We start from the raw sequence: 25,668 nt of genomic DNA, 5'->3' as shown, positions 1-25,668 counted from the left end.
TGGTCCAACCAGTACTTTATTTACTGGTCCAACCAGTACACCAGTGCTTTATTTACTGTTCCAACCAGTGCTTTATTTACTGGTCCAACCAGTACACCAGTACTTTATTTACTGGTCCAACCAGTACTTTATTTACTGGACCAACCAATACACCAGTGCTTTATTTACTGGTCCAACCAGTACACCAGTACTTTATTTACTGGTCCAACCAGTACTTTATTTACTGGTCCAACCAGTACACCAGTGCTTTATTTACTGGTCCAACCAGTACACCGGTACTTTATTTACTGTTCCAACCAGTACACCGGTGCTTTATTTACTGTTCCAACCAGTACACCAGTACTTTATTCACTGTTCCAACCAGTACACCAGTACTTTATTCACTGTTCCAACCAGTACACCAGTGCTTTTTTTACTGGTCCAACCAGTACACCAGTGCTTTATTCACTGTTCCAACCAGTACACCAGTGCTTTATTCACTGGTCCAACCAGTACACCAGTGCTTTTTTTACTGGTCCAACCAGTACACCACTGCTTTATTTACTGGTCCAACCAGTACTTTATTTACTGGTCCAACCAGTACTTTATTTACTGGTCCAACCAGTACTTTATTTACTGGTCCAACCAGTACTTTATTTACTGGTCCAACCAGTACTTTATTTACTGGTCCAACCAGTACTTTATTTACTGGTCCAACCAGTACTTTATTTACTGGTCCAACCAGTACACCAGTGCTTTATTTACTGGTCCAACCAGTACACCAGTACTTTATTTACTGGTCCAACCAGTACACCAGTACTTGATTTACTGGTCCAACCAGTCTGCTGTTACAACCTCTCTTACCTGGACAATCATACTGTAACCATAGCTGTAGAATAATAGCAGATTATAAAAAACCTAGAACAACTTATATCATGGGAGCGGCATGTACTGTAACTAACAGATTCATAACTGAACATACCTAGACACACACACTCACAGCTGTGAATCAGAACAGACAGACAGTCAGAGACGGTAGGTAGGTAGTCACCAGAGTGTTGCTGTTTGTTTTACCTGACTGTCATGATGACTCTCCCCCAGGACGGACTGTCTAATCTACACCTCAAATGCTCTCTCTACACTTCTCAATTTCTACCCATACCTCTCTCTACCTATCGCTCTCTATTTCTCAATTTCTACCCATATCTCTCTCTATTTCTCAATTTCTACCCATACCGCTCTCTCTCTACATATCGCTCTCTATTTCTCCCCATACCGCTCTCTCTCTACATATCGCTCTCTAGCTACATATCGCTCTCTAGCTACATATCGCTCTCTATTTCTACCCATACCGCTCTCTCTACATATCGCTCTCCATTTCTACCCATACCGCTCTCTCTCTACATATCGCTCTCTATTTCTCCATTTCTACCCATACCGCTCTCTCTCTACATATCGCTTTCTATTTCTACCCATACCGCTCTCTCTCTACATATCGCTCTCCATTTCTACCCATACCGCTCTCTCTCTACATATCGCTCTCTATTTCTCCATTTCTACCCATACCGCTCTCTCTCTACATATCGCTCTCCATTTTTACCCATACCGCTCTCTCTCTACATATCGCTCTCCATTTTTACCCATACCGCTCTCTCTCTACATATCACTCTCTATTTCTACCCATACCGCTCTCGCTCTACATATCGCTCTCTATTTCTCCATTTCTACCCATACCTCTCTACCCTGCTCTCTCTCACTACCTCTAATGCCCTCCAACTCATTTGTTTCTTCTTGCCTAACTCTGGCGTTAACATGCCTATTTACTCTGTTGCATCTTACTGCGCAATCCACTGTCTCACCAGCCCAGCAACTTCAAAACTTGATCTCCACTATAAAAAGCATTTAGACATGATCTCACATTTCTTTTAGACTAACATTTCGTTTAACAGTGGAGATTTGTATAAACCTTGCTGTCTGTCTTTCCAACATTTGCAAAAAAAAATCAATATTCAAATTCGACCTCCTGTCGTCCCATAGTAATGAACGTGTCAGAAGTCGGGACTAGACAGACAGGCAGCGTTTCTCAGCCAGATTAAATCATGATTCAGCTGGTATCATTTTTATGAATATATACAAAAAAAATTCAATAGAAAAAAGGTCAAACAAAATGAAGTGCATCTAGTTGGCAGTCTTCCCAGTCTGAATTGATTGTGTTAGCTGTGTTGTTGGCTAGCTCCTCTGAACAACAGTGTCCTGACAAGTGAGCACATTTACTATGCCAGGCGAAATTGCGCCTCATTAGCTTATTGTTATGGATGTATCCAAATAAATGTCACTAGAAAACAGCTTAAACTAATGCAAATGCAACTACTGTTGTTATTCTGGCTGCACTTTGACATGTAAGTTAGCCGTAGTTGGCTAGATAGCAAGCAAGGGATAAGAACGTTGGTAGCCAGTATGGCAGATAAATACAGAACGTCTCTAGCAACCCTACATTTGTGTTGGGACTATATCTTGTGGAAGGATGAAATAGTATGAATAAATTAATCAAAATAAACGTTCATGAAAATGTCAATAATTGTTTTTAATATGTTGGTAACCCGTTGTATAAAAGTGATAATGCCCGAGAAGCCGGTGTTTGGCACAGGCCTAACAACACCCATGCCAATATATCCTCCAAACACCGGCTTCTCGGGAATTATCACTTAATTATTCCCTGCCCCACACTCTTTCACCTTCTCTCACCACCCACCTCTCTTTCTCTGAAAAGCAGTGAGATGACATACCTCAGTCAGATGCTTACTCAAACACCTTAACTCCAGGGCTGGCACAATTACCGTGTAACTGACGGTTCTGGATGAAGACCGTCATGACAATAAAATAACAAACAGCTGACTGAAGACGGGTTGGTCGGGTATTCGTGCGGTTGAGTCCGTTGCTGCGATAACATGGACTCTTAAAAACAGTGATTTCCAGATTCGCGGTGACGTGGTGAGCAAGAAAATACTCTGTCTAGACACTCATTACAAGTTTTGAAAATCTGTTTTTTGTATTAATTTTAATCCTACCCTGTGATGTCAGAGATCATTTTTGGGGGACCTTTCATATATTTTTAACCACAGATCATAGAAACAAACTGTTTTCACATATGTAGACACTGGTTTGGTGCTGGAGATGATGCATATGAAGTTGAAAAGTTAACTCTCCTATTTCCCCCGGACAAACACACCCACCCCTCCCGTCAGTGTGTGGTACCTTAGGTCTCTTCCAGGTGATGGTTCCTATGCGGTTGGTCTTGTAGAACAGAGACTGGTCCGTAGCCGGAAACACAGAGTCTTCAAACAGGACTCTACGCTGCTGGCACTCCCTACGCAGGGAGGAATAGCCCTGGCTTTCATATGGCACCACCATCACCCTGCTGGAACACACACACAGTTACACACACACAGTTACACACACACAGTTACACACACACAGACACACACACACACAGGGCAGCGAAACACTGATTCTCATACGACACAATCATTCTCCTGGAACACACAGTTACACAAACATGTCCAAACAGTGTAAAAAAATAAATAATGGCATACATTTTCAGGATGGAAAAACACTTCTGGCGGAAACTTGAACAACTAAAACCAGAAAAGTACGTAGAAATTATAATGCACCTATAACGTAGGTTTTTAAAATATGAGACAACTAACAATCACCTAAAGAAAAGCTTGACAACCAGGGAGAATTAAAAATCCCAAAATAATGATTTTAGAGGTATTGACTTCGTTATTGTTTGAACAGGAGAACACTGCATTAGTCATAGAAAATGCATAGAATTGCAGGAAATTAGCTTTAAAACTGCAACATTTTCTCTCAGTTCCATGGAGAAATGTGTAGAATGATAGCCAATTTCCTATCTCACCCGCACGGGGGGGGGGGGGGGGGATTACCAACTCAAGTCCTGTTGTAAATCAAGTTGAGAAGATTCAGATCTCCCTCTCCAATATTCACCAAAGGAATGTCCTTTGTTTCAAGATACTTTTTCCCACCGAAACTCTGACACGTTCAAAAGCAAATACTGGAATAATATTTCTAACATAGAACGTAGGGAATGGTCAGAGGCGATCTATAGAACACTAATGTCATTTTGTTTGTTATTTTGTGATGTCATTAAAAATGTTATAAAGGAAATACTGTAACTTGGAAAGAATACCCACTATATGTGTGGTGTCCATCCTATGCGTTGTCCATGTAATATTTTGTTAAGAATGCGGGGGGATTTTAGGAGCCATAAGAGATAGTTGTTTTACATAAACTTTGCACAGTGACAAGTCACGCACCTGAGTGAGGTCAGAGAGCGTGTCAGCCTGACGGAACCGCCCTTTCTTACCAACTGTATAAAATTATGGGTTAACTTCTTGGTGACAGGGGGCAGTATTTTCACGTCCGGATGAAATGCATGCCCAAATTCAACTGCCTGCTACTCATCCCCAGAAGATAATATATGCATATTATTAATAGATTTGGATAGAAAACACTCTGAAGTTTCTAAAACTGTTTGAATCATGTCTGTGAGTATAACAGAACTTATGTAGCAGGCGAAACCCAGAGGAAAAACCATTCAGATATATTGTTTTTGAGTTCACTCTCTTTTCAATGAGTTTTCATTGGGAATCCAGATTTCTAAGGGACCTTCTTGCAGTTCCTACCGCTTCCAGTGGATGTCACCAGTCTTTAGAAATTGGTTGAGGTTTTTCCCTTTGTGTAATGAAGAAGTAGCCCTGTTCAAAACGAGGGTCACTTCAAGTGTACTGTTTGTTAGAGGCGCATGACCAGAAAGGTAGCGTCAGTTTGTTTTCTTCCTGTCTTCAATTGTATAGATTATTTACTTCAAAAAAAAGGGGGAAAAAAATAAGTTGTATTACAAAAGTTGTTTGAAATGTTTTGGCAAAGTTTACAGGTAACTTTTTTGAGATATTTTGTAGTCACGTTGCGCAATTTGGAATCAGTGTTTTTCTGGATCATACGCGCCAAATAAATGGACATTTTGGATATGTATCGACGGAATTAATCGAACAAAAGGACCATTTGTGATGTTTATGGACATATTGGAGTGCCAACAGAAGAAGCTCGTCAAAGGTAAGGCATGATTTATATTTTAATTTCTGCGTTTTGTGTCGCGCCTGCAGGGTTGAAATATGTTCTCTCTTTTGTTTACGGAGGAGCTATCCTCAGATAATAGCATTGTTTGCTTTTGCCGAAAAGCCTTTTTGAAATCTGACATGTTGGCTGGATTCACAACACGTGTAGCTTTAATTTGGTATCTTCCATGTGTGATTTCATGAAAGTTTGATTTTTAGAGTAATTTATTTGAATTTGGCGCTCTGCATTTTCTCTGGCTTTTGGCTAGCGTCCAACATATCCCAGAGAGGTTAAGAATTAACATACCAGAAAAGCGTGAAGCTGCTACTACACGTTTAAAGTGGTTTGAACTTTGAATCTCAACACCAGGTAGAGCCGATAAACTCACCTCCCGGACAATCACTGGTATGGCTAATTAGCTGTCCTAAGGAAAGTACCTTCAAAAGAGAATTTAAGTAGGACCATCCTACTACTCTGCTCAAACCATAGTATTATGCTACTCTCCATTGACCTGGCTGGCTAGCCTATCTTCAAAGTAGCATCTTCAGGAGCGAATGGAAGGAAAATAAACTCTGTAGCTCTGTTCAGGACTCCAAAACAAGTCACCATATATCGGACAACTACAAAGAAAGACAACAGTATGAGACTTGTCGGAACCATTTTGGACAATCAGAGCCTTACAAGAGTGCCGCGATAAGGCCCAACTCCCTTTACAAGGCAGCCCTGTCCACCGAGAGAGATCCGGCGAACCAAGACATTTCACGTGAATACATTCATCATTTCTTACTCAATGAGGGTGGCGGTTGGTGTGCAAAGTGTTACACATCGGCTTAAAGATTAACTTCTTGTTAATCCAGCCACTTTGTCAGATTTCAAAAAGGATTTACAGCAAAAGCATATCATGCGATTATCTGAGGACAGCGTCCCACTTACAAAAGCATACAAACATTTTACAACCAAGTAAAGCAATTACAAAAGTCAGAAATAGCGATAAAATTAATAACTTACCTTTGAAGATCTTCATATGGTTGCAGTCACAAGAGTCACAGCTTCAAAATAAATGGTAGTTTTGTCCGATAAAGTCCCTCTTTATATCCCAAAAACTCAGTTTTGTTGGCGCGTTTTGTTCAGTAAACCACTGGCTCAAAGGCAGTCAAAACATGCAGACAAATACATCCTAATAGTACCGGTAAAGTTTGTCGAAACATGTAAAACGATGTTTATAATTAATCCTCAGGTTGTCAATTGTCTAAATAATCAATAATATTTCAACCGGACAATAGAGTATGCAATAGAAAGGAAAAACAACGAAGGGCGCGCACTTGGTCACGTGCGCAAACCAGCACTGCATGATTCTACAGTCTACTGAGAGAAAGGGTCTCATTCTTCTTCATTTTTCAGAAAACAAGCCTGAAACAATGTCTAAAGACAGTTGACGTCTAGTGGAAGCCAAACCTTCTTGCCACAGCTCGCATTGATGTGCCATCCTGGATGAGCTGCACTACCTGAGCCACTTGTGTGGGTTGTAGACTCCGTCTCATGCTACCACTAGAGTGAAAGCACCGCCAGCATTCAAAAGTGACCAAAACATCATCCAAGAAGCATAGGAACTGAGAAGTGGTCTGTAGTCACCACCTGCAGAACCACTCCTTTATTGGGGGTGTCTTGCTAATTGCCTATAATTTCCACCTGTTGTCTATTCCATTTGCACAACAGCATGTGACATTTATTGTCAATCAGTGTTGCTTCCTAAGTGGACAGTGTGATTTCACAGAAGTGTGATTGACTTGGAGTTACATTGTGTTGTTTAAGTGTTCCCTTTATTTTTTTGAGCAGTGTATTTACTTTGGGCACGCTTTTCATCCAGACGTCGAAATACTGCCCCCAAGCCATAAGAAGTTAAAGAACCGCTCTCGCGGTGCCCCAGATCCTAATGAGTTAATTGTTACATTATTAATTTGGTAACAATTAAACAGTTAGGTAATTAGATAAATAACAGGATAGTCCCTTTTTGATCGAGAAGAAACCCTGGTATCGGTAGCACAGGAGGTTGGTGGACGGCTCATGGTAATGGCTGGAGCAGAATAGTATCAAACACATGTTTTTGATGGTTTTGCTCCGGCAATTATTATGAGCCGTTCTCCCCTCCGCAGCCACCAGTGAGGAGGGGAAAGGAGAAGGGAGTGGTCGGTTCGCAACAGCTAGAAGTACTAACTACACTGAACAAAAATACCTTAGCTTTAAGGCTACATTTTTGTGGTGGGGAGTCTATGAGATTTATGCCAAGAAGAAGGCAAACAAGAGAAGGGGGTTTGTGTGTGCGTGTGTGTGTGTGTGAGACAGAGTCCTATTATCTACATTGTACACTGACTCCTCCCATTGAAAGTAGAGCAAAATAAGCACGGTTGTTAAAGGATATCCTCTTATTCAACACACACAGCACACACCATATGAGTCACACCATAACAACATAATTCTCCAATCATGTGACACATCCAGACAAGAGACACTCCTAGTCTACCCATGGATCACTGGGAGTAACCCGATCCACCTCTAATGTTTGATCAGAGGTTCCCAAACCTTTTAGCAGTGTGCTTAGCATAGAGTATGTCTGCTAAACACACACAAACTGCTACAGTTCACTGGTCTGACAGTCCACAGGACTCTCTGGTAGTCATGGAGATGCTTATTGGACAAAGTCAGGCAGTCTGTAATCATGTTAGTGTTTGACAAGCCTGTTAGAGACAGAACACACACTACACAATGCAGACAAACACTATGCACACTAGTACACACACAGCGTTTACCATAGACCTCTCCTGGAGAAGAGAGGAGGGGAAAGAAGAGGGATGAAGGGAGTGGTCAGTTCACAACAGCTAGCAGTACTAACTACACTGAACAAAAATAAAACAGAACATGTAAAGTGTTAGTCCCATGTTTCATGAGCTAAAATAAAAAATCCCAGAAATGTTCCACAAGCACAAAAACCTTTTTCTCTCAAATTTGGGTCACAAATTTGTTTACATCCCTGTTAGTGAGCATTTCTCCTTTGCCAAGATAATCCATCCACCTGATAGGTGTAGCATATCAAGAAGCTGATTAAACAGCATGATCATTACACAAGGTGCACCTTGTGCAGGGGACAATAAAAGGCCACTCTAAAATGTGCAGTTTTGTCACACAACACAATGCCACAGGCGTCTCAAGTTGAGGGAGAGTACAATTGGCATGCTGACTGCAAGAATGTCCACCAGAGCTGTTGCCAGATAATTGAATGTTAACTTCTCTACCATAAGCTGCCTCCAACATTGTTTTAGAAAATGTGGCTTTTTTTAAAACATTTTTTTTTATTTCACCTTTATTTAACCAGGTAGGTTAGTTGAGAACAAGTTCTCATTTACAACTGCGTCCTGGCCAAGATAAAGCAAAGCAGTGTGACACAAACAACAACAAAGAGTTACACATGGAATAAACAAACATACAGTCAATAACACAACAGAAAAAAAGTATATATATACAGTGTGTGCAAATGAGGTAGGATAAGGGAGGTAAGGCAATACATAGGCCATGGTGGTGAAATAATTACAATATAGCAATTAAACACTGGAATGGTAGATGTGCAGAAGATGAATGTGCAAGTCGAGATACTGGGGTGCAAAGGAGCAAAATAAATACGGGTGGGTGCTGCTATGGTGACCCGTGAGCTGAGATAAGTCTTTGCTAGGTAAAGCCCCGCCTTATAGATGATCTGGAGCCAGTGGGTTTGGCAACGAATATGAAGCGAGGGCCAGCCAACGAGAGCATATAGGTCGCAGTGGTCGGTAGAATATGGTGTTTTGGTGGTAAAATGGATGGCACTGTGATAGACTGCATCCAATTTGCTGAGTAGAGTGTTGGAGGCTATTTTGTAAATGACATCGCCAAAGTCAAGGATCGGTAGGATAGTCAGTTTTACGAGGGTATGTTTGGCAGCATGAGTGAAGGGTGCTTTGTTTGCGAAATAGGAAGCCGATTCTAGATTTAATTTTGGATTGAATATGCTTAAATGCGAGTCTGGAAGGAGAGTTTACAGTCTAACCAGACACCTAGGTATTTGTAGTTGTCCACATATTCTAAGTCAGAACCGTCCAGAGCAGTGATGCTGGATGGGTGGGCAGGTGTGGGCAGCGATCGGTTAAAGAGCATGCATTTAATTTTACTTGCATTTAAGAGCAGTTGGAGGCCACGGAAGGAGAGTTGTATGGCATTGAAGCGCGTCTGGAGGTTATCTAACACAGTGTCCAAAGAAGGGCCAGAAATATACAGAATGGTGTCGTCTGTGTATAGGTGGATCAGAGAATCACCAGCAGAAAGAGCGACATCATTGATGTATATAGAGTGTATACAGAGGCAGTACGTCCAACTGGCATCACAACTGCAGACCACGTGTAACCATGCCAGACCAGGACTTCCACACCCGGCTTTATCATCTGTGGGATCGTCTGAGGAGGGTTGGGGGTGCTGAGGAGTATTTCTGTCTGTCTTTTGCTTTTGTGGAGAAAAACTCATTCTGATTGGCTGGGCCTGGCTCCCCAGTGGGTGCACCTCTGCCCTGTCATGTGAAATCCATAGATTAGGGCCTCATGAATGTATTTCAATTGACTGATTTCCTCATATGAACTGTAACTCAGTAAAATCTTTGAAATTGTTGCATGTTGCATTTATATTTTGTTCCGTGTATACTACTACAGGAATACTGTATGCAGTTCAGTCAAGCACTGCTACTGGTTGGACTTAGTCTACTGGAGGTCTAGATGGAGCTGTCACGGTACTACCTATACCCATTTCTTCCTTACAAATCTGAGGGAGTAGGAACTAGGGAAGGGGACTACGGGTATGAATGGAACATGGCCAGCCTAGCTGTGGGTTCTGTCTGGGAAGGGAACTATTGGGTACTGTCAAAATCACTACTACTCTCTGTCCCCTCCAAATCCATCTCTATCGCGCTCATTCTCTTCGTCCTTTTACGTACATTCTTCTTCCCGTTTGTTGTCATTCTGTCTCACTGTCAGTCTCTTTCCTTTCTTTCTCCATACTACCATTCGTTCTATCCCAAACTCATCATGTATCATTCTTTGTATCTATCTTTACCACTAGAAAGACCAACAGTAGCCTAATCATGATCCACCTGTCTCAATCAATGAGATAAGATTTGAAATAGACAAGATGGCAGCATACACATAGTTGGATTACATCACGGAGCAAAACATGTATTTAATAACGGAGCATTTTCTAAAATTCAAAACGAACCACCTGCAACTGGACTTAAACATTTTAGAAGATACATGTTTAGCTGAACCGAGAACGAAGATAGTATCACCAAGTTAAGTCTAAAATGCTCTGTGCTACGCCAAACAGTAGAGGCTAATGGAGCATCACATTAGCCCTTTACAAGCTGCTAGCTACTCTAACCACAACACCAACCCAATGTTAGCCGAGGCTGTGACTGGCACGATGTGTGGGTGTTCTTCAGGCATAACACCGTAACAGACATGGCAGACTGAACTGGCAGAGACAAACTATACTACAACCGTGGCTTTGTTCACAGTTCAGTCCCATTGAACAGTGAAGTCCTACATGACTCATCAGGCTTTAGAACTTCTGAGGAGAAGTGAGGTGGAGAGAGAAAGAATGTCAGGATTCATAACAGACCTCCACAGCCTGGGCCAAAGGTAGTAGCTCTGCTCAGTAAGTCTAAACACTACTGGAATTGTAAACACATTGTACAGATGCTGCAGCTGCTGGGAGGAAACTCTTACTAAAAAAGGATTGCGGTTTTGAACCTGCATTAAACGTGCCGTACCTGCAGTCCACTATGGTATTTTGGAAGCAGTAATTGCAGAACAACTGCAGTTATACTTCAAAATTACTGAGGAAAAAAATAATTAATTTTGGATGCAGTTACACTGCACTCTGACTGCAATCATTTTTTGTATTCTACTCTCCAGCCACACACACACACGGGGATAGTAGGCAATTTAACTGAAATGACGCGCGAAAACACGTGTTTTATACTTGCTGAACACAGTTGGTGGCCAAGTAAAAGTCCATGATGTACTGTACTTCACAATAACGGAGTTGCACAACGACTTGTATGGGCGGACTAAAGTTCTGACATCACATAAAATCACGTTTATTTTTTAAAAAGTCCTGTTTTTGATTTTAGGTTACGCCCGAGCTCCAGTCCACGCTCAACTCCGTTGATGTGAAGTAGGCCTACATCATGGAATATCATTTTACTTGGCTGACGGTTGGTAAAATCGTATGCTCTAGAAAAGTTCAGATACGTTTACACACATTCAAAAGTATCCATATTTGCTGTAGGCTATGCTCGAGAAAAGTTGAAGTATGTTCATCCATCGTCAAACCGACTGTCTGCTTTAATTAGCCTAGTTTACCTTGGAAGAGTTGACTCCCTCGATGACGTATTCGTTTCTGTCCTACTGGGGCTTCAGTCGGAGTGATCCCTTGTTCCCTCCCGGTGGCTGCTCTTCTGGTGCATGAGCTCCTCGGGACTCACTTGCTGTCTCTTTATCTCTCTCTCTCACACACACACACACACACACACACACAGGGGAGGGTGTCTTAACGGCTGGAGCTGAGCTCAAGCTACTCTGGTTCCCTGACTATGTTGATCCGAAACATGTGGTGTTTTATTTTAGTGCCGACTGGACCTACTGCTCCAGTGACATGATGAAGTTGAAATCAAAGCTCTTAAATATTAACTGGAGCCAAATGTTTTTCATATAAAACATTTGAGAATAAATCTAGTCTATTTTTGCCTAGTCATTTAAAAAAAATGTGTGACGTTTATCTTACTTGGACCCCATTTCCGTTAGATTGTGGGCAAAACGCCTCACCTCACTCTTCATAAAGAATTTCCACTCCTAAAACAACTTCGCAAACCAATATATATATTTTTCAGAATTAGGTCTAATTCGTTTCAAAACGCACAAATAAATATATAATGTTGGTGTACAATGTTTTCGAAGATGTATGCCTGCACTGTAGCATGCGTTTAGGCTGCGTTTACACAAGCAGCCCAATTCTGATCTTTTAACACCAACTGTCTGTTTGAACAAATCTAATTGCAGCCAGTATACAGCAGATCGGCCAATTTGCCATTCTGGAAACAATGTAAAACTTTCATCTAACCAGTACAGTTTGTTTGGAAACAACATGTTTTTCACGTCTGTGGTATTTACAGTACTGCAGCGCCCTCCGGTGGCCATCGGGTGAAACGACAGCAGCGTAATGTACTGTGGAGTAGAGCCAGTGACCGAGGTGACGCTGTGTCATTAATGTTTAACCCCAAGGTACCGGAGTCACCGGACATATGAAAAGTCATGTGAGAAACTGCACTTTACACTATACTGAACTGAAGAAAGACAACATTCACATCCGACAACGGGGGAGATGGACATGAAACGTCTAACTTGTTAATTTAATTTAAGACGGTTTGTTGTATAAGGAGATATACAGAACAAACTACACAGTAAGTCATAATGATATTGTGATGAGGATCATTGTATTGTAATATTATTTTTCCCAGAAGACTATTACTTATTCACACAATGTGTTTCAATGAAGGACTATGCCAAGAGAAACTATATCAAATACTTGTTTGATTGGTTAATTGATTTATTGATTGATTGCTTTATTATTTGTTGAATATAAAAACATGTTACTTGTCATGGGTCCATATATGATGAGGTATTTGTGGCATTCTGAGAAACATTGTCCTTATTGTGTGTGTAGAGTTGTGGGAATGGGAAGAATTCTGGGGTCTCTGCTGCCAGCAGCTCTGCTGATTGGCTCAGCCCTCTGTATGGGTGTGGTCAGTCTAACCCTAAGCCACACCTCTAGGGTCAGAATTCACAAAGGGAGGAGCCTCACACTGACCTGCATGAACACAACACATGCAGGTGAGATAAAACACACACACAAAAGACTACCTTTGTGGAATGCCAAGTACCCCTGTTATACTGGTGTGTGTGTGTGTGTGTGTGTAGGAGTGGTCCAGTACTGGCACACCCCTTTCGGTCGGGTCCAGAACAGCAGTCTTCATGCCAACCAGAAGGATGTGATTTCTATGCAACGAGATGGTAGCCTGCGGATCCACATTGCTTCTCCTCACCACAGCGGGCTGTACTACTGCCTCCTACTGGCCGGAGGACAAACTACACTCACACCCTACCTGCTGTAAGCACTGTTGTAAGGCAGTCATGTTGTGTTAATACAGTAGTGCACTATATAATAGGGTGCCATTTGGGACTCATACATTCATTCACTCTTTACCTCCCTCAGGACTCCCAGCAGTTCACAGGACCATGCTGTCGAACACAGGCGGGCGGTCAGGAGTATTCTGGGTGGTCATGCAGAGGAGAGGAATGTTACCGTGGTTTCTGACGGTGTGTTTGCGGCGGCGGTGGCAGCATCAGTAGTGGTGACGTTCCTGGTGGGGTTCAGCTCTGGAGCTTTGAGCAGGACATTACTGGACAGGTGCATTGCTTTGTCTACCTATATTAAACATTTATTCAACTGTTAGTCAACATCTATTCCCCTTTATTTTACATTCGATGAAGATGAAGTTCAGTATCTTCTTCATGTTAGATGGGTCCTTACCCTGAAAGTAGAATATGGGCCAGGAGAAACTAAATCATGGTTAGTTTAAACTTGTAGTGGTTGTTTAAAGAAAACCGAACCATGGATTCGTTTCTCTTGGCCCATAGACTGCTTTCCGTGACAGTAGTATAGCTGTAAAACACTGAACTCCCCATTTAAACAGCATCAGTATTAAATACAGATATATTTTACCACAACTCCTCTCTAAGGTGTGTGAATTGGGTGCGTTCGCTAGGACAGGAACGTCGTAACCATGGTGAAACAGTCAGCGTGGCATTCCGGAAGGATGTGGAACAAGAGGATGAGGATTACCCTGCCTCGACGACAAGCGTTACCATGGAGAATGTAAGCCCATCTCCACCAGCCAAACCTCAGAGAAGCTTCAGGGGCAAACATCATGAAGAGACTGCTTACCTGGAGGGCTGCTACCAGGGGAGAGGAGAGGAAGGGAGGGAGAGGGGAGGAGAAGAGGGGAGGGAGAGGGGCGGAGAGGAAGGGAGGGTGAGGGGAGGAGAGGAAGGGAGGGAGAGGGGAGGAGAGGAAGGGAGGGAGAGGGGAGGAAAGGAAGGGAGGGAGAGGGGAGGAGAGGAAGGGAGGGAGAGGGGAGGAGAGGAAGGGAGGGAGGTGGGAGGCAGCACAGATGGAAAAGAGAAGAGCAGGAGAGTGGGGGAGGAAGAAAGGAGTGACAGTGAGGAAGGGAGAGAGGGAAAGGAGGGGAGGAATGAAAGTGACAGGGAGGAAGGAAGAAGAGAGAGTGAGGAAGGGAGAGAGGGAAAGGAGGGGAGGACAGAGTGTAAGGAGACAGAGAGTGATGGAAAGATTGAAGAGGGAGGATTTAGAGGTGATAGTAGCAGTGATTCAGAAGAAGGGTCTGTTGAGGTGAGAGAGGGGGGAGTGGAGAGGCAGGGGGAGGGATCAGCGGGAGAAGAGAGGTGTTCTCCTCCCCGGCCCGCCAGACAGAGCCGTGTGATTCGTCTGTACCAGTACGATGAGGAGGGGCATCGCTATAGTCACCTGCCAAACCCCGTCCCCATGGAACGTACTTCCCCTGCTCCCCAGGCCAAGCAACGCTCGCTGTCCCTCACCAGGCTCAACACCATCATGGCTGCTGCCACCGCCAGCCCCATGGACCTACAGAACCCCCTGGGCCGAGACTCAGACCCCCAGGACTCAGACCCTGAGGAGAGGGATACAGCCAGTCCAGCCAGCCCATCCCAGGGCCAGGAGAGACCAGTCTTTCAACTGGAGATATGACATACAAGATCTAGGCCTGTATTCATAAAGTGTCTCAGAGTAGAGCTGCTGATAAATGATCCAGTCCTAACCTGTCCATATAATCTTAATCATTATGATATAAAATGCAAAACTGGTTCAAGATCAGCCCTCCTAAACTTGATAGATGCAGCCCGAGCAGAAATATCTGGGTCATGTTCAGTCAGGCATACAGAGACAATGTACCAAAATGGTTTGAAACAGAAAACAAAAATGTGTGTTTCCTACTGGATAACTTTAACAGTTAGTGCCTCGCCATTTCACTCCATTGTGAAACATTTTCTCAATCACAAATTCTCACACACAAATTCCTAGACACACTTAAGATTTTGACTTGTCATCACATCCAGCAGATTCCATTATTGTTTTGTAAAAGCAATTGGAAATAAAACATTACAAGTCAATGTTAAATTTGGATGATTGTGTTGACCTGTTGCACCCTCTACAACCACTGTGATTATTATTATTTGGATGATTGTGTTGCTGACCTGTTGCAGCCTCTACAACCACTGTGATTATTATTATTTGGATGATTGTGTTGCTGACCTGTTGCACCCTCTACAACCACTGTGATTATTATTATTTGGATGATTGTGTTGCTGACCTGTTGCACCCTCTACAACCACTGTGATTATTATTATTTGGATGATTGTGTTGACCTGTTGCAGCCTCTACAACCACTGTGATTATTATTATTTGGATGATTGTGTTGCTGACCTGTTGCACCCTCTACAACCACTGTGATTATTATTATTTGGATGATTGTGTTGACCTGTTGCAGCCTCTACAACCACTGTGATTATTATTATTTGGATGATTGTGTTGACCTGTTGCACCCTCTACAACCACTGTGATTATTATTATCTGACCCTGCTGTTCATCTATGAACATTTGAACATCTTGGCCATGCACTGTTATAATCTTAACCTGGCACAGCCAGAATAGGACTGGCCACCCCTCAGAGCCTGGTTCCTCTCTAGGTTTCTTCCTAGGTTCCTGCCTTTCATGGGAGTTTTTCCTAGCCACCGTGCTCCTACGTCTGCATTGTTTGCTGTTTGGGGTTTTAGGCTGGGTTTCTGTATAGCACTTTGTGACATCGGCTCATGTAAAAAGGGATTTATATATACATTTGATTGATTGTTAATTTAAAGTTAGTCCCTGTGTATTTGGTTCTAACCTTGTCCCCAGGTTATGATTGCACATAGCACTAATACGCCTGGAATAACAACTATAGTCTGGCCTATGTTAGAGTGAACAAAAATATAATTATTTGGCTGAATCACACAACTGCAAGACAGGGGTACACAAATTAGAGGTAGACAATACAGGAGGAAGTGTTCGGAGGCGATTGATTAAATATTAAGCTGATGGCTAATGATTTGGGACTCGTTCGTGTTCTTTCTATTGGGTTCATTTCCCTCTATTTTATATACACCGAGTGTACAAAACATTGGGAACACCTGCTCTTTCCATAGACTGACCAGGCGAATGCTGGTGAAAGCTATGACCCCTTATTGATGTCACTTGTTAAATCCACTTCAGTGCAGATGAAGGAGAGGAGACAGGTTAAAGAAGGATTAATAAGCTTTGAGACATAGATTGTGTATGTGTGCCATTCAGAGGGTGAATGGGCAAGACAAAAGATGGTAGTAGTTGCTAGGCTCACCGGCTTGAGTGTCAAGAATTGTAACGCTGCTGGGTTTTTCATGCTCAACAGTTTCCGTGTGCATCAATAGTCCACCACCCAAAGGACATCCAGCCAACTTGACAACTGTGGGAATCATTGGAGTCAACATGAGTCAGCATCCCTGTGGAACGCTTTCAACCCCTTATAGTCAATTTGTCGGGGCATGGAGGCTGTTCTGAGGGCAAAACAGGGTGCAGCTCAATATTAGGAAGGTGTTCCTAATGCTTTTTACACTCCGTGTATATTTCCATACTGAGGTTGGAATAATACTGTGAAATTGTGAAAATGATGATGCCCTTTTAGTGTAAGAGCTGTTTGCAAAGACTGCCTGAAATTTCAGCCAGTTTAGGTGGGATGGGGTTTTGGCCTGTCTGGTGACATCATCAGGCAGTACATTTGTTAATAGACCAATAAGATATAGTTCCAAATCTCTCTGCCAATAACATTTGGTTTTCCCCTCCCCACTCCCAGACAGTCCTAGCAGAAATCTTGCTTGAATAATCGCTATTTGCTAAGTTATGTTTCTTTTTTATCATCTTAATTTAAAACAATCACTGTAAGATACTTAATGGTTACCCTGAATTAGTTTGATATCGACATAAAAACGGCTGCGTTGGACCTTTAACGAAGGCCATGTTTGACATTTTGATCCACCAGACCATAAGACAAAAGTATCTGGTAAATTCATTTGGTAGAACCAATCACAGCCCAGTATATATGGTTGTAGCGAGGAGGTTAGAAGCAGGTTTGGTACAATTCCATTCTTTATTCTTGTTCTGAAGACATACTATAAACAAGGTAAGACTCAAATGGATGGAAAAAATGTTAAATGAAACAGAAAAATTCCCCAGTGGATCTTAACAACACTGGCTAGAGAACTGTGGCCACAGATGCAATACATATGAAAAATAGTTCATCTTCAGTTATTTTCTTCTTGTTGAACTTGTTTAAATTAACACTGAAAAAGTCTCTTCAGAGAGAAATTCACTGTTTGTCCCACGAAGCACAGAGGCCATCACTGGAAGTGTGTGTGCGCTCCGTGACACTGTACGCGTGTGTGTGTGCACAGTCCATGAAAGGTGTGTGTGCCGTTTCTGTATATTTCAAATGGAGGCAGAACATCCTCATGTGTGCTTCTCTCTCGCTTTCCTGCTCCCCCTTTCTCCTCTTCTGCGGTTTGGCGAGTGTCCTCCCCTATAGTGCTGCCAGCCGAGCTTTCTGGCACTCCACAAACTCATCCAATAACACTGGCCCTGCAGAGAGAGAGTAGTGTTAGCGTGAGGGACTGTGTATGTATGGGTTTTAGTGTGTGTAATGTTTTTTCGTGTGTGTTTTAGTGTGTGTACTCACAGGCTCCATCCTCGTCATAGTTACTGAGGTCTGTGCTGACTGTACGACTAAACTCTAAGACGTTATACCACTGGTCCTTATTCATCACCTTGTACTTGGACTGCTGCAGGGGACGAGAGATAAGCGAGGGGGGAATGAAGGAAGAGTGTAGAAAAGCGGGGAGGGAGGAGGACAGAGAGAGAAGAGAAGGAGATTGATATTTGGAGCGAGTCAATGCAGGAACCACACAGCTGTGTTCAACATAGGGTGTGTTACCTCCAGAAACTGGTTGAAGACGGGGAACAGTGGCCATGTTCTCCCCAGTAGCAACGCTAGCATGGACTTAGCTGTGTCCATGTCCAGACTCCTCTGGTCCTTATCCTGGGGGAGAGAAGGGGAAGAAGAGCAGAAGGAGAGGCGGAGAGGCAGATGGAGAGATAAGAGAGATGTTAAAGAGGGAGAGATAATGTAAGTACATCTGCCATCCAGACCCTCTCCTTAGGAAGTCAAACCATTTCCTGACTATGAACCAGTGATAGAGGACTCACTCTGGCAAAGTCGAAGGCGTATCTGTAGATGTTTTTAAAGATGATTGTGTCGTTGAGCTGATTGCGCAGGTAGTCCAGTTTCCCCTGTAACCTCTCTATGCAGTCACACCTATAGAGGAGGGGGGGTCACAAACAAACACGGTTTCCCAGTCACACCTATAGAATCAGAAGCGTCAGAAACAGACATGCGATGTGGTTAATCAAGGTTACTCACTGTAGTAAAGTCATTCCCTTAAGCCACTCCTCCTTAGTGAAAAATCCCATATTTGGTGCTTCTAGTTTCCAGGCTAAAACTAACATGATTATCTGAAAAAGAGAGAGGGACAGAGAGAGGGGAGAAAGAGAGGGGGGGAAGAGAGAGAGAATATGCATCATAATTATCAATGATGGATGATAAGTGGGTGAAGAGAAAAGAGGAAGACTAACGTTTTCTGGTTCCACACCAATGTCTTCACAGAACTTCTCCATCCCCTCTGGACCCAACACCTCATCTGGACCTGGCACACACACACGGGAAGCATGCACAAAACACACATAGAATGGTATAAATGACTCAATACTTAGTGACCAATAATCAACTTGAGCTTTCCATGTGACTTAAAGAGTTCTAATCAGAGTTTGTATCAAAAGTTAATACAGCAACCTATGACCATCATGATATGACATAGTGCCTTCAGAAAGTATTCACACCCCCTTGACTTTTTCCAATTTTGTTGTGATACAGCCTAGTTTTAAAATTGATGAAACAGATTGCGTCATCGGCTTACACACAATATCAAAGTGGAATTACATTTTTTGAAATGTTTACAAATGAATGAAAAATGAAAAACGAAAATCTGAAATATCTTGAGTCATTAAGTATTCAATCCCTTTGTTATGGCAAGCCTAACGTTCAGGACTAAACATGTGCTTAAGGCAATAATAGTTTTTAACATGATTTTTTAATGACTACCTCATCTCTGTACCTCACGCATACAATTATCTGTAAGGTCTCTCAGTCGAGCAGTGAATTTGAAACAGATTCAACCACAAAGACCAAGGACGTTTTTCAATGCCTCACAAAGAAGGACACCTATTGGTAGATGGTTAAAAATGAACAAACACAGACATTTAATATCCCCTTGAGAATGGTGAAGTTATTAATTACACTTTGGATGGTGTATCAATACACCCAGTCACTCAAAGCTACAAGCATCCTTCCCAACTCAGTTGCCGGAGAGGAAGGAAGCCGCTCAGGGATTTCACCATGGTGACTTTAAAACTGTTACAGAGTTTAATGACTGTGATAGGAGAAATGGATCAACAACATTGTAGTTACTCCACAATACTAACAAATGGCAGAGTAAAAAGAAGGAAGTCAGAACAGAATAAAAAATATTCCAAAACATGCCCCCTGTTTGCAATAAGATACTAAAATAAAATTGAAAAGAATTTGGCAAAGAAATAAACTTTATGTCCTAAATACAAAGCATGATGTGCATGATGTTTGGGGGCAAATCCAACAACACATCACTGAGTACCACTCTTCATATTTTCAAGCATGGTGGTGGCTGCATCATGTTATGAGTATGCTTGTCATCGGCAAGGATTAGGGAGTTATTTTTAGGATAAAATAAAACGGAATAGAGCTAAGCACAGGCAAAATCCTACTGGAAAATCTGGTTCAGTCTGCTTTCCAACAAACACAGAGACAAATTCACCTTTCAGCAGGACAATAACCTAAAACACAAGACCAAATATACTCCGGACTTGCTTACCAAGATGCTATTGAATGTCAGTGGCCTAGTTACAGTTTTGACTTAAATTGGCTTAATCTATGGCAAGACTTGAAAATGCTGTCTAGGCATGATCAACAACAAACTTGACAAGAGTTTGAAGAATTTCAAAAATAATCATGTCAAAATACTGTACAATCCAGGTGTGCAAAGCTCTTAGAGACTTACCAGAAAGACTTATAGCCAATTTTCCTCTACTGTAAGAATTATCATCAAATCAACGCAATATTATCCCCTTTCAATGCAACATACTGAAACAAACTACAGATTCTATTGCATTGACAGTCATGACTCTACACAGACCGGTGCAGCATAACCAATCAGAGCTTCAGTTTTCCTATATGCAAATAGTCCATTGCCATAAATGGATCTGTGCCATTCACTTTGAACTGGACTGTGTTCAGAGCATGAGTGGTCACAAGTAGATGTGCTTGTTTTGAGATCAAAGCAAAAGCTGCATGTTGCCAGTTATGTACATTTGTTCATATTCTTTGCTAGTAAGTCAGTTATTAGCTCAGTTATAGCTCATTTCTAGTCAGTAATGGGGGAGTGGTTTCATCCTACAAGAGCACAAAACGGGTGCATTTCTAGCCATCTTTGAAATGCCAGTCAGGTAAATAGCTTTTTTCTGTCTTTAAGGGGCAATTTGAGAGTCTTGAATAAGCTAAGTAACCAATAGGCAGAGGGTAGCATCATTTGTCTCAATTCTCTGTAATATTGGTAAGGGAATAACAATGCATTTTATTTTGTAAAGTGATTTCTTGCATCAAACACCACAACATGTTCAGCCACCTTGTCTGAAGGACAAGTGGATAAACAGGTTAGTGTCAATCCCTAAATGTTTTTTTCAAAAGTCTCAGAATGTAGGCCTACATTGAACACCACACATTGGCTGCTACTGTAGGCTGAATACATTTTGGGATACATTTTCTCCATTGTTTGTTATGGTAGGCCACTCTTCTAGACTTACATTATGATCAAATAGCCACAGTAGCCTACTAGGCCACTGTTATAACCTTAAAGCGGGTACAGCCTCAGTGTTCACAGTAAACGCGCCGCCCGCCACAAGTTGCACAGAATTTTCACAATATTCAAGTTTGTGCTCAGCAGACCAGAAATTTGCTCAGTGCCGAAAAATAATTGTGGGAACATTGCCCAGAGCTGTAATCACTACCAAAGGTGTACATGTACTGATTCAGGGGTATGAATACTTATGTAAATGAGATATTTCTGTGTTTTATTTTCAGTAAATTTGCTAATATTTAAAAAAATATGTATTCACTTTGTCATTATGGGATATTGTGTGTAGATGGGTGAGAAATAAGTCAAGGGGTATGAATACTTTCTGAAGGCACTGTACCTGTGTACTCGTAGAACCAGGCCAGACATTTCTTATTGGAGAACTGGTCCTCTGGGCTGATCAACCGGCCTGGAGCCTGGGGTCTGCAGAAACTACAACATACAGGATAGAACACAGTCAGAAACTACAACATACAGGATAGAACACAGTCAGAAACTACAACATACAGGATAGAACAGTCAGAAACTACAATGCGGGATAGAACAGTCAGAAACTACAACGCGGGATAGAACACAGTCAGAAACTACAACACAGGATAGGACACAGTCAAAAACTACAACGCGGGATAGAACATGGTCACTCAACAGACTCAGACAAATGCATTAGAGGAGTTCTCAGGATATTCAGTGTCACACACACTCCTCCCCCTCTACTTTCCTGTGGACTGACTGAGGTCTGTGTTGCATAAGGGGACAAATATGTGCTGAGTGTTGAGTTCTTTTAGTCAAGCAGCCAGGCTCACTGCACAGAGCAAAGCCAGCAAGCAGCAGCTGCAACACACGGTGGAATGGGTGAAGAGGAGGGTTGGGTGAGGCAGAGTTCCACTACAGCTCTAAATACAGCAGTATCTGTGGGGGGGGGGGGGGGGGGGGGGGGGGATAAACATCCAATAGTGGAGGATGGTGGGAAAAGTGGTGAGGTGAGGAGCAGAAGAGGTGGTTGAGGAGAAGGAGGGTAGAATTGGTGGGTGAGGGGTGGTGAGGAGAAGGAGGACAGGGGTGGTGGATGAGGAGCAGGGGTGACGGGTAGTGGGTAGTGTTCCTCACCAGGTGATTTTACACTTCCTGAGTCCCGGGTCATCTGACCCTGAAGACTTCCTCTTCTTCTTCACAGGCATCGCGGAGTCACCACACGGGTTAACTAGCTGGGCTGGGTCCACACACACACTGAATGTCATCTCACCCAGCCGAAAGCCATACCATAAACAGTATACTATTTACAGATAGTATATAGGAGAAGTACCTATGTATTTCTGGTCTCCTTGTCCATTCAAATCTATAAGATTCTATAATAAAAACACAGTTTACAGTGAGACTTGATGTGATGAACTACATAGTACAATAACATTATAAAGCATACATAAAGACAAGACGGTATGGTCACATCACATAGCTAATCAACTCTTAGAATGCCCCCACTCTGGCAGTGGCTCAACTAGCTATAGTACTGGGCCATCCCAATAGTTCACTCATGAGTCTGTTAACTTACAAATCTGTCCAGCGTATGTGATATTGTCTGTAGATCTGCCTCCTCAGCCAGTCCGAACACTGTGTACTATCCTACAGCAACAGATAGAGAGAGTGAGGGAGAGGGGAGATGACATATTAGCTAATATACTGGCAAGCTATCTTTGTCTTGTGTAAGTGGTTTTCGCGGTTGTGTGCCAGACAAGGCGTAAACCACAGATCAGATAACTCCAATGTTTAATGTTAACCAATTGGCTGTATATTGAAGCAGCTAGCTAGCCTAAACAAACAGATCTCATCCAATGTGGACCTTAGCCCATTCAATAGACAGTAGCTGCAGTGATGTAGTGCTGCCTGGAGAAGTGGTTATACTCTCATTTTCTGTGTTTCTGTACAATGTAGGCTTACAGTACAGTACATGTGATGTCAGTTTGAAAACCAAATGGATAAAGATCCGATATATTTCTGCCAGGTAGGATTACTTTGCAGTCAACATTAAATTGGGAAGGCCTTAGGAAATGTTAATTCAAACAGCGCATGATGACTGAATTGCACATCGCAAAGATTCAAACAAGACTAGACAAAACTTTTTCAATACCTGGTTTGCATACCCATTGTTTCCTTAGTTAGCATTTACTGTTAGTAACGTCTTTCCTACATTCCCTACCGGCTACCGTTATTTTGTGAGCTGTTCCATGTAACAACCAATTGAGAGGCACGCTCTTGCTGAAACTAGGCTGTGTGTGGCGTGCATGTGAATACACTGAGTGTACAAAACATTAAGAATTCTTTCCATGACCGACCAAGTGAATCCAGGTGAAGGATATGAATTCTTACTGATGTCACTTGTTAAATCCACTTCAATCCGTGTAGATGAAGGGGAAATGAGAGGTTAAATAATTATTTTTAAGCCTTGAGGCAATTCAGACATAGATTGTGTATGTGCGCCATTCAGAGGATGAATTGGCAAGACAAAATATTTAAGTGCCTTTGAATGGGGTATTTATTATAGTGGGTTCCAGGCTCACAGGTTTGTTGTCAGGAACTGCCTCCACTGCTGTTTTTTTCCCCCTCACACTCAACGCTTTCAACAGTTTGTTTCGTCAACATGGGCCAGCATCCATGTGGAATGCTTTCGACACCTTGTAGGGTCCATGCCCCGACGAATTGAGGTTGTTCTGACAGGGGGGTGACATCAATGATCGCTACTCTACTAGCTAGCTAACCAGTTAACGTACATAGAACTATAACAAATAACGATATTCATCGACACACATGCAGGAGTTTCTCGCAATTGTTGTCGTAGGTGCTAGCTAACGTTAAACACTGGTCCGAATAACTGCGTCACCGTAATGCAGAACGGAGAGAAACATTCATAAACCCACTGTACCTGGTAACTAGCTAGATAGCTTGTCTAAATATTAAACTATAGTACAATGCCAAAGTACGGAAGAACGGTTGTTATCAAAACCAATTAAAAAATATACAAGATTTCGTATGACAGGTCTAGCATGAGTACTAAGGTTAACTAGCAATGTTACCTGCGATTGCGAAGCCAAAGCAAAGGCTAACCATATGCATTGATGTTCCAAATCAAATTATATTCATCCCATGACCCGAATACAACTGGTGTAGACTTTACAGCGAAATGCTTGCTTACAAACCATCCCAACGATGCAGGTTTTAAAATGTCACATTAACTTACCGGATGAACGTTATTTGGCAATCAATTAACGTTAACTAACTAGCTAACGTTAAGTGAAACAAGCAATATAATCTTGATCTGGCTAAATCTATACATGTAATTAATCATCAACCACAAAAGTGACTAACGTTACGTGTATAAAGAGCACAACAATACACACGACTGGGGCTTTGATTCTTTGTAGTTATCAACAAGATTAAGACATAGCTAGCCAGAGTTAGCTAAAAATGTAAGCTAATTAGCTCGCTAACTAGCCAACTAACGCGGGTAGCTAACATCCAGCTAAACAGTTCGCAGGTTATTTCTGTCATGATGTTCAAAAGCCAACAGAGTCGAATACGTCGGACCATCTAGCTAGAATACATGGGGTACAGAGATCAGTTGAATTCGACCAAAACAATGGAAACGATTAGCTGGAATGTTAACTAGCAACGTTAGCGAAGTTAGTTTCTCAACAGAACTTGAAGTCAGAAAACTAGCCGTTGTTGGCTAGCTAAATATTTGCCACAGGTTTAGGTCAGTTCATCCACCTGTTACAACACCGTTTTGGATACTATAATTATGTGAATATTTTATGCAAACCTTGAATTCCAAGAGTTGTATTTCTTTTTATGCGAGTAGATCATGTACTTTCACGGTTGATCACTTCCCAAGTGGTAAAAGCAAACGGCTTTCTTCCGGGGAAACAGAGAGCAATGGAACGTACCACCTGATTTCAAGGGGTGCGCGATTGAGTCGTACTAGCTATGAAAATAAATCACATTACAGGTCGAATTATTCGAATATACATTTGACCGTGTTTGATTTAAAATATCGAAAGAAATATAGCTACGGATTATTACTCAGGCTCCCGAGTCGCGCGGTGGTCTAAGACACTGCATCTCAGTGCAAGAGGCGTCACTGCAGTACCTGGTTCGAATCCAGGCAGCATCACACCCGGCCGTGATTGGGAGTCCCATAGGGTGGCGCACAATTGGCCCAGCGTCGTCCAGGTTTGGCGTCATTGTAAATAAGAATTTGTTC

General features: G+C 42.3%; 3 protein-coding genes across 7 annotated transcripts in view; 1 reads left to right on the top strand and 2 right to left on the bottom strand.

Annotated features, from left to right (window-relative positions):
* The window catches only part of LOC139383203 (calpain-5-like), a 29,315-nt gene extending 17,326 nt beyond the window's left edge, over window positions 1-11,989 (bottom strand). Inside the window, exons 1-2 of one of the 2 annotated variants that reach the window (XM_071127668.1) lie at window positions 11,556-11,989; window positions 3,235-3,397 (exon numbers count right to left, since the gene is read on the bottom strand). In XM_071127668.1, the coding sequence (XP_070983769.1) occupies window positions 3,235-3,390 (156 nt within the window). In that variant the 5' untranslated portion in view covers window positions 3,391-3,397; window positions 11,556-11,989. The remainder of the gene's footprint in view (window positions 1-3,234; window positions 3,398-11,555) is intronic. The other variant, XM_071127669.1, reaches the window with a different exon arrangement.
* A 541-nt stretch (window positions 11,990-12,530) lies between these two features.
* Window positions 12,531-15,036, top strand: LOC139382589 (uncharacterized). Its single transcript, XM_071126709.1, has 6 exons — window positions 12,531-12,652; window positions 12,916-13,082; window positions 13,170-13,359; window positions 13,465-13,659; window positions 13,992-14,283; window positions 14,842-15,036. The coding sequence occupies exons 2-6, from the start codon at window positions 12,926-12,928 to the stop codon at window positions 15,034-15,036; spliced, it is 1,029 nt and encodes a 342-aa protein (XP_070982810.1). The 5' UTR covers window positions 12,531-12,652; window positions 12,916-12,925.
* A 2,451-nt stretch (window positions 15,037-17,487) lies between these two features.
* Window positions 17,488-25,532, bottom strand: LOC139382457 (DCN1-like protein 5). Of its 4 annotated transcripts, XM_071126519.1 has the most exons (12): window positions 25,228-25,298; window positions 23,744-23,798; window positions 22,963-23,033; window positions 22,717-22,759; window positions 22,521-22,623; window positions 21,754-21,845; window positions 19,045-19,115; window positions 18,833-18,924; window positions 18,619-18,727; window positions 18,347-18,451; window positions 18,092-18,194; window positions 17,488-17,994 (listed from the first exon to the last, which is right to left on the bottom strand). In XM_071126519.1, the coding sequence occupies exons 5-12, from the start codon at window positions 22,589-22,591 to the stop codon at window positions 17,936-17,938; spliced, it is 702 nt and encodes a 233-aa protein (XP_070982620.1). In that variant the 5' UTR covers window positions 22,592-22,623; window positions 22,717-22,759; window positions 22,963-23,033; window positions 23,744-23,798; window positions 25,228-25,298; the 3' UTR covers window positions 17,488-17,935. The 4 variants fall into 4 exon arrangements, with proteins under 4 accessions (XP_070982620.1, XP_070982619.1, XP_070982622.1 ...); XM_071126518.1 differs by lacking the exon at window positions 23,744-23,798 and having other exon boundaries at window positions 25,228-25,339; XM_071126521.1 differs by lacking the exon at window positions 22,717-22,759 and having other exon boundaries at window positions 25,228-25,295.
* Between the last annotated feature and the right edge of the window lie 136 nt (window positions 25,533-25,668).

This window comes from Oncorhynchus clarkii, chromosome 24 (assembly GCF_045791955.1).
Source record: "Oncorhynchus clarkii lewisi isolate Uvic-CL-2024 chromosome 24, UVic_Ocla_1.0, whole genome shotgun sequence".
NCBI classification, from domain to species: Eukaryota; Metazoa; Chordata; class Actinopteri; order Salmoniformes; family Salmonidae; genus Oncorhynchus; species Oncorhynchus clarkii.
The sequence above is the reverse complement of the archived record's forward strand: the minus strand, read 5'-3'. Positions and strand labels throughout refer to the sequence as shown.